General features: G+C 41.6%; 1 protein-coding gene across 1 annotated transcript in view; it reads left to right on the top strand.

Moving 5' to 3' along the window:
• The window catches only part of WDR49 (WD repeat domain 49), a 101956-nt gene that overhangs the window by 57279 nt on the left and 35643 nt on the right, over window positions 1-9034 (top strand). Inside the window, exon 8 of the mRNA XM_019503247.1 lies at window positions 2406-2639. Within this exon, the coding sequence (XP_019358792.1) occupies window positions 2406-2639 (234 nt within the window). The remainder of the gene's footprint in view (window positions 1-2405; window positions 2640-9034) is intronic.

The following is a 9034-nucleotide window of genomic DNA, read 5'->3' as shown; positions in this document are numbered from 1 at the left end:
ATTTCATCCTTGCCTAACACACACACACTCTGCCTTTTATTATATTAGAATTTCAATTTGATAAATGCATGGTAATCTAAGTGCCTCTGCCTTAACAATAAAAAACACATCCCTCTACTCTTAAGAACATTCTGATTTCTTGGTAGTAGAAACCACAACTTTTGCCTTCTGATATAACGAGGAGTGAAAGGGGAACATAGAGGATAAAAGCCACCTTTTTAAAAGGCATGATTTTGACAACCTGAGATAAAAGACAGGAGTTACTGAATGTGCCATACTTTATACTGATAAGACAATTTGTCCAAGGATGGACTTGTTTTAAATAAGTACAAATTCGCATGTGCTTCATTGCTATTTTCTGGATAGTTGTTGTAGATTCACAGATATAGGCCCAGATCCTCAAAGGTTGTTTTGTGTCTCACTTGTATTTGAAGCCTAACTTTTATTGAAATCAGTTGTGTATCTAACCAGGATGGAGGCACCTTTGAAGGTCTGTGCCCTGGATACAGAAGCTCTGTTCCTCAGAGCAGCTTCATCATGGAAATATTCAGGATCTCAACCACGACTTACTAGAGTGGGATTCTGCAGGTCCTATTGCTCCATATCAGCTCATCCTCCTCCATGCTCCTGTAAACACCCACCTAAACACTTTTGCCTACCAGGCCTACTTACCCATCTCTGCCAGAGTCCGGCTGCTGTAAGCAAGCTTTCAGAGAAAATAATTTCAGAGAAAATAATACCAGGGGCACCAGTTGTATGGGGGTAGGCAGAACAGGGTTTTGAAATAGATGAGAAAGGCTTAAGGCCTTCAATGGATAAATGACTTCGGGTGTACTTGCAACAATTGTTCAGTGACCAGAGTTCTGGATGAGTGCTAGTCACAATTACTTGTCTCTGATTCTTGTGAGAGCCCCATTGCAGAAAGAGGAGGCTAGTGGAGGGCATCAAGGAAGGTACATTGACAGTAGCGTATGTAGTAGTTTGCAAAGCAATGACTTGCCTGCAGCCAGTTATTGATATATCGCAGTTTCATGCCGTCAAGAAAAATAAATAGTTTCCCTTTTTCTCCCTCTAGAATGGGCAATTTCACACTATCTATAGCAGTTACAGCTGTGTGTTTATTATGCATCTTTACAGTCTACCACATACATAATGGCTTAAAAATTACCTATTTATTTATGTGCACAACAGGCCACGGTGTTTCCATAACATATGAGTCTTTTGTATCAATGCTCATACAATATGAAGAGATTTTTATCTGACCTGTCCCTAACTTGTGTTATTGGAGATAAGGCTCACCTGTAATATTTCCAAATCTCTAAGGACAGTATGTACAGTAATAGACTGAAGTTTTGATATTGTGCTAGCTATTCTGGTCACTCATTGTTTTCCCATGGGTAAATGCAAGGGATGTTTAGATAGATAGATAGGCTTTAGTTATCCTCTCATTTGTGTCTGTACAAAGCAGTGAAGCAATAGCATTACATTAGGAGGATGTATGTGAGGAGAATTAGGCTCTGGGTACAAAAAGAGATGGACAATAGATTTAGATTCAGGCCTGGGTTCTCAGTAGCTTAACTGGGGGTGCACCAGCCTAGGTGCTGACTATGAGGGGGCACCAGAATACCCCCTGGGAGTCTTTGCCACAGCAGAGGAAGTGCTGCACTGCTCAGCCATAGGATCCAGGCAGCACTGCCCCACTGCCAGCAGTGTATTTGCGGGGCAGGGGATGAGTGGAGCAAGTGGAATGGCACTCCCCTGGGGAGATTTTGTCACAGGAAGCACAGCCCTATGCCCAACAGTGCATCTGGAGGGTGGGGGAGAACAAATGGGGCACCAGGTGCAACTCCTAGAGAGCCCACACCACAAGTCTGCTGCTGTGGAGCTGATGCTGCTATAGCCATAGCAGTGGTAGCAGCTGCAGTCAGTGCGCAGAGAGCGTGGGCAGATAAGAGATCCCTTCCCCTTGCATCCCCATCACCCTCTCATAGTTTACAGTGGTTGGCATATCCCCCACCCCCTGCGAGCACTGAGTGAACTTGCTACCCCTCTGCAGGCTCTAGTTCTGCTTTGTCACCCTGGCCCAGATGTTTCTCTATGTCTCCTTCACCCTTGGTAAACTAGGAACTCTCTCTTATTATGTGCTTGTGCAATGAATAGCACAACTGAGCCCTGACCTTGGTTATTATACAAATAATAATAGTAAAAGAAAATGCTCATTGCCAAGACCTTTACAGAATAAATTAACAGGAGATGCCTTCTCTTTGTGGCTTCTATTTGATGGTAAATGTTAATGAGGATAAACAAAGCAAGGCACAGCTAGCCCTGAGAAACCTAATCATTGCAATGCTGCCTGAAGCAAAAAATGGAGATAAAGTATGATTTCTTCATCATTATGCACACAGGTGTTAAGGATCTGGGACATTCAGCATCAGCTGTGCATCCAGAGAGTTGCTGGCTCCTTCCCAAAGAGTCTGGAATTCCAGTCCACCCTTTATTTTAATGAAGCTCATGGACGGCTCTTCATCTCATTTAATAACCAACTGATGGTGTTGGAAATGAAGCAGGAAACCAATAGAAGGGTCACAAGTCATAGGAAAGCTGTTACTTGTGTGCTTTACAATTCGGTCTTCAAGCAGGTAAGGGGAAAAAAGAACCTTTCTGCAGTTTCCTGATAAGGGACTTGAAACTGTGCACCTCGACAAGATGATTTTCTTAATTTGATCTCAGAAAGTGAAGTGAAAGAGGGAGATAGAGAGACCTTTTGCTTTGGAAAGGAACTTACACTGATGCCTGGTAATTATGATGTTTGTGTGACTTTCCTGCAAAGGACTATGGGTGTTCCAGTATCCCAACAGTGTAGTTTAACTGATAAAATACCTGAATTTCTTACACTTCTGTCATTTGAAAAGCAGTTTAATTTCCAATAAAGGTTCAGTGTTATAAAGAGATATAAAATATCCATATACCCAGTGTTTCAAAGAAACACCCATAATAAAAATAACATCCCCACTGTGAGATGTTCCAGAGTTATCTCTGTGGAAAACCAGCCCTGCTATGGCTGCAAATTGCAAATGAACTTGGTTAGAAAATTCCTCTTTATAGCCACCTTACTGTATCCCCAAGGATAGTTCTGAAATATGCATGAAATGTAATTAGTGAAGATCCATTTTTGCCAGCACATTTTACACAAGTAGCTCACAGTGGCAGACCTGGATGTATTCATAATAAAATGATTCAGTTAAATGTAATACCACTTGGTATGCAGTGTGAGTGTTGTTTGTCTTCACAGTACTTTAATGATGCACTGCAGTCTTTGGTATTGGAGCACTACCTGCATCTCAATGAAGAGCCACAGTTGCTATACAGGGAAATGCCTCTGTGATAGATTTTCCTGAGCTCTGCCCAAATGGCCTCTTTTATCTACAGGTTGAGATTCAGCAAAGGCAAACCTCCTAGCATATTGTGGGATGATCTGGGATATCAGCAGATCATCATGGCTTTTTGTAATCATTTATTTGGTACAAATGCATGTTTAAAGCATGACAGAAGTGCTGCGGTCTGACTGAAAAAGGGCACCTATCCTGAATGCTTTAAAAACATGCCTCACTATAAATAAAACAAAACCATACTGTTTTGGTGGGGCAGAATCTGAATTTCTGTTAAAAATAAATATTTGTATTTCTTAAAGCTTTCCCAGCTAAAGCTAGCTCACTGTTTTATTCTTGAAAATATTACTGTACTTGCTCTCTATTACACGCTTGTGCATTTAGGGAAAGTCCCTTTACATACAACAATTTTTTTTAATACCATGCACAGAGCTGTATTTAGTTATAAATCACGGCAGGTTTTGCAGCTGGTCATTCTCTTAGTCAGGTTCCTTACATTACCATTTGATGCTCTGGAAGTTTCCCATTGCAAAATGTGTGGATTTAGATGAGCAAAGCCAAAGTGTGAGATGGGACCTCAAGAAGAATTCCTTTCAGGATGCAGGCGGTGAATTAGGCAGGTTAATCACCAGTGAAACTTCGTAGCAGGTAAGATTCTGCGCCTGCATAAAGTCCCGTGGAGTCATTGGGCTCAATCTGGATGTAGCAGGCCAGCATACATATCCTGTTGCAGAACAGGCCTGATGATAACTCTTTTCTACATCTTGTGCTTTGATCCAGTCAGAGTGCACAACTGAATGTGGTTGGGCTGGGTAAGCATTTGACTAGGTGAGACTTTCTGACTAGGTCAGCGATGCTCAATCTCTGGCCCAGAGGAGTGACAGGGGTCAGTCCACGAGCCAGATACCATGTGGGGTTGGCATGTGGGGTGGTTCCTTAGGTACAATCCGGTGCACTCTTGGCCCTGCATGCCACATCCATCTGCTCACTGGCCTAACTCCACCTGCCAGCCTGATCGTGTGCTGGTACAACCCTGTGTGCCCTGATCCAGCCATGCACGGGTGCATTCTAGCCTGCAGGGCCATGTTATCTGGCCCACTGGGCTCCCTTCTGGCTGCAATATGGCAGCAGAGAAATGGCAATTAATGTTGCCACAGATCTCCTGTCTGTCTCCAAAGGGTTGGATGGCATGGCTCTGCCAGCTGGATCTGGCCCGCAGGCTAGAAGTTGAGCACTGCTGAGTAGGTCATTCAGGAGAAGGATTTTGCTTTAGCTCTGAAGCAATGCCTCAGCTTTAGTGGTAGGGAGAAACATTCTGCTAAAGGTACTTCATTATTAAGATATGAAACGGAAGTCTTGACCTCTTGCAACCAGTGGAGCACATGTGGTATTATGGGGAGAGTAGGAGTGTAGGTGTCCTGGGCTGATTTCAGTTCTGCATGTTGAATTTTGCCTGTCTAAATGCCTCTCACAATTTTAGTTGGCTGTTTCTTATTCCTTTCCTGCCTGGAAGAGAGATAGCTACAGTACAGTGGTGAATGGTGTAATCCCAAGTTTTCAAAATATTGTAGGAAGCAAAGATTTACTATTATCATTGCTGTCATCATCATCATCATCATTGTTGTCATCATCATAAAAAATATTGCCTATTTAGGGGACCAAGACATGGTAGGTGTACTAGCACTGATGACAGGGAGTGCCATTGATTTCTCCCCTTGTGCTAGTCATTAGGAGAGTAGGGGTTTGCATGTGCGTGCAAGAAAGCAAGCATCAGAAAGGGATGGATAAAAGCGGTGTGGTAGATTCAAGGGGAAAGCTGGAGCTAAGAAAGATGTGAAGAGTGAAACAGAGAGGGAAGTCCTGAAGGAGAAGACAAAGGGGAGAGGAGAAGATCCCTGTTCAAAGGTCTCTATAAATTCATTTCAATATTCTTTACCTTTCCCTGTGAAAATCATGCGTGCTTACCCCAGCTGCTAAATCAGCCTTGGCAATATTTATCTACTGAGCCTGAGTGCCTGCTTCTGAATGAAGCAGTACAGGTGTGTTGGTGTCTGGGCTAATGAACAGCACATGTTTTCAGTTTAGAAGCTGAATTTAAAGCCTTGTGAGAGTCACAGAAAATGGGGATAGAAGAGGGGAGATAGGTGTCCTTTCAAGACAAAGCCATTCTAAAGAAACCTTTCTTTTAAAGGACAAATACTTGGCTCATTCTAGATGTTCAGACTTAGCTTGGTAATAAAACTAGGCAGATCACAGCTTTGAAACACAGGACAGACCTTAATTTGGACAACATCTGTCTGATGTGGGTATTATATTTTCCCTGTGAATGCATTTGTTCACTTCTAAAAGAATCAGCACAAGTGTAGTACTCAAAAAAAGGGAAGGGAGGGTGCAAAATAGTAGGTGCCAAACAGAATGGGATGGCAGTAGGTTGTGGATACCTGGGTGTTATGCTGCAGAATGATCTTGGGCAAGTCTCTGCCCATTTTCTTTTCCCCTCTTTGTCTTTCCCTTCAGACAGCAAAATCCTCTTACTAAATGTCCAGACTGTGCTGAGGCAAGGTACTCACCTTGGTGGAGGTTTCTAGGCACTACTGTGGGGAAAAAAAGGGAGAGAAAGGATGTGCTGCTGTAAATTGGGGGGAGAGTACGTTTTGTGTTCAGGTGTCTAAAATGCTATTGTACATGGAGCTCATAAATACAAGTCCTGCTTTAAAAGTGGAACTGCCTGCTATTGATACACTCATCATTTGTTCTGAATGATAGTCAAAGGAGAGGTTCCCCTGTGAACTGAAATCCAAATTTCAAATCAGAAATGCCTCTGGTAGTATATGGATCAGAGCCCATACCATTAAGTCAGAGCATTTAAAAACTCTCTAATTGCTATATATCTATCTATTCTTTGTTCCTCTCTCTGATTTCTGCATGGAGCATGTGAACTAACTGTTGCAAAGACTCAGAGGAGCAAAATAAGATGTTGCCGCATGGTGATTTGGGAATGGATGTTTGAACGCAACACCTGCTGGTTTTGACTGTGATGAGCATCATGCATTTGATAGGAAATGTTGTATGTTTACTCTGTTTTCTGAATTAAACACATTATTTTCCAAGGAACCTTGTAAGAAAATAATACCTGGGGGAAACAGAAAAGAATCGCTCAGAAAGGTTTAAAATACAAAAATCTAATAGTCTGCTTTGCAATGACCCAGCTTCTGCCAGAGAGAAAATCACTCCCTTGCATGTATAAGCAACATAGGAAACTTAATGAAATAAGTATGCAGCATGTAAAAAAAAAAAAAAAAGTCTCAATCACTTATTAAAACTTAAACAGCAACTACTTCATTTCAATAGACTTACACTTTTAACAAGCCATTAGTTCTTTTTGGCCAATTCTCAATAATAATTGTTCAAGAATTGCCATTAGAATACAATGGTGTTGGGTGGAGAATGTGGGCTGTCCAAATGCTATAGCTTATTGCATTTGTGGTCAGTAGTTATAAAATTCTCCTGGATGCTGGCAGGTGCAGTATTGGACTTACATTCTCAAGAACAAGAGCATTTCTTGAAATGTGAATTAGAGTAGGAGAGAAATTTGATTTTGTTTCTAAGATTGCTGAGGAATCACTGATTAGCATTTCTTAAATTAGATTGGAATGGGGTTACAGACTCCTTGCTAGTAGAAATAGATGACTATTGTGGAGCATTTGATTTTAACCATGAGGAAAAGTGTTTTGAAAAGAACAAACAACGAAAGTATCTCCACTTAATTTTCAGTAATTTCTGTACATGAAAAACCTTAACACAGTGACAGGTTTTCATTTAATGCAGTCACTACTTGCTATCCTAGTAGTATCCCAGACCAATGTTGCATAGTTATTTTCTATTCTAAGAAAACAGATAGAACTGTAACAACGTATTAGTCATTAGTTTTTTCTTACTGATGACCCCTGCATCCAAGAAAAAGCATTGTGGGGTTTGATCCTTTTTCAGGCAAATCTCCTGCTTGTTTCAGTGGGAAGCTTGCCTGACTTTGGAGTGGACTGAGGACTGCAAAATTTGACCCTACAGTAAGTACACAACAAATGGAAGTACGCATATGTGCCTCTTTTATTTTTTGTACAATTTCACACCCACAGGCTATAAGAAAGAAATCTTCAGAATCTGTTCAAATTGACTGTCTCATAATTTATAATGTCTGGTTTTGCGACTGAATTCTAAATTGAGGCTAATGTGTGTTGAGAGCTTCCCCAAATTACTTTTCCTACTATAGATCAATTTTAGAGATCCATTACTCAGTGGATCAATTCTTTGAAATAAGTGGAGAAGATTTATCTGACCACACAGCACAAAGTGTATTGTTAAAAGTGCCTCCAGGATTCCAAGCGAAAGGCCGTGTCCATGAAGGTGACTTGCTTCATCCCTGCTAAGAAGTTGGCCAGTTTCTCCCTCAAGTTAAAGGATCCTAGTCACCTCTCGGTTCCCCTAGACTTTAATTGTGTGGGATAAGAAATCCTTTAATGTCATGAAGGGGCAAAGATGGAAAAATACATGCTAATACTGATTGAATGCTAGAAATAAAAGCAGTACATATATGTGTTGTCAGAGTTGAAGGTATTCTTATGTAGAGTTTAGATTATGATTTGTATAGTGTTACCAGATTCGCCCATCACTTTGGGGTGTGCTCATTTATTAGGGATATGTTTCTAGGGTCTTTGTAAACCTATCAATGTGCTGCTTGTGTACTGGTGTTGCTATATGGAGCTGTATATCTCCCTTCTGCAAGTTCTCACCCCCAGTGGAGCTATCTTGCAGGACTCAGTTTCAATGGGACTGGGTTCCTCCAGTCACCAAATCAGTCATACACACAAACATGCACAGATTAACGTGACACTCCTGACCTGGCTGGGTTGATCAGCTTGGACAGGCTGACACCCTCATATGCCAGGAATCAGTTTATTAAGGTAACAATAAAATGCCGTCAGACACAAGCACACAGGTGAACAGAATACCTCTGAATCAGGCTGGGTGTCCAGCTGACACCCTCATGGGCCAGCATTCAGTTCATAAGGGCACGTCTGAGCCAAACTGGGTCAATCAGCCTGTACAAGCTGATCCCCTTATGTGTCTCAAACTCAGCACGTCCCAATCTTTTGCCCTAACTGTCCTAGTAGTGATAGCCTCTTGATGAGCAGACCCCACAGTATTTCTGGGCTTTACAGGGATCTTTAGCTTAGGTAAAAGAAGCATTGCTGCAGAGGAAGTGGGGAAGGAAAGTAGAGAAGGAAACACACCCAGTTACTACCAGTTTAAAAGTGATTTATTGCCAAGTATATGAAATGTATAATGGTACTAGTAATAATAGACATGCAAAGGAATACAATCACAAACAATTACAATACTACCCTGGTTTCGCTAAGTATTTGGGGAAACTTAGCTCAAGTTTAACTAATACAATTCAGGTTCAGAAATCTATGCCTAGAGAGAAGAGAAAGCGAGTGAGAGCTGGGATCTCACCAGTCCAAGGCACTCGGGTTCCAGTGCTGACAGATAAAGTTCTTAGCACAATCCTTGAAGGGAGATGATCCGTTTCTTCCAGCTTTTCGAGAACAACAGCGGATGGTGTCAGAGAGATTTCTTTTTTTTCT

This window comes from Gavialis gangeticus, unplaced genomic scaffold, assembly GCF_001723915.1.
Source record: "Gavialis gangeticus isolate Ggan-Ray unplaced genomic scaffold, GavGan_comp1, whole genome shotgun sequence".
In the NCBI taxonomy this organism is placed as follows: domain Eukaryota; kingdom Metazoa; phylum Chordata; order Crocodylia; family Gavialidae; genus Gavialis; species Gavialis gangeticus.
The sequence above is the reverse complement of the archived record's forward strand: the minus strand, read 5'-3'. Positions and strand labels throughout refer to the sequence as shown.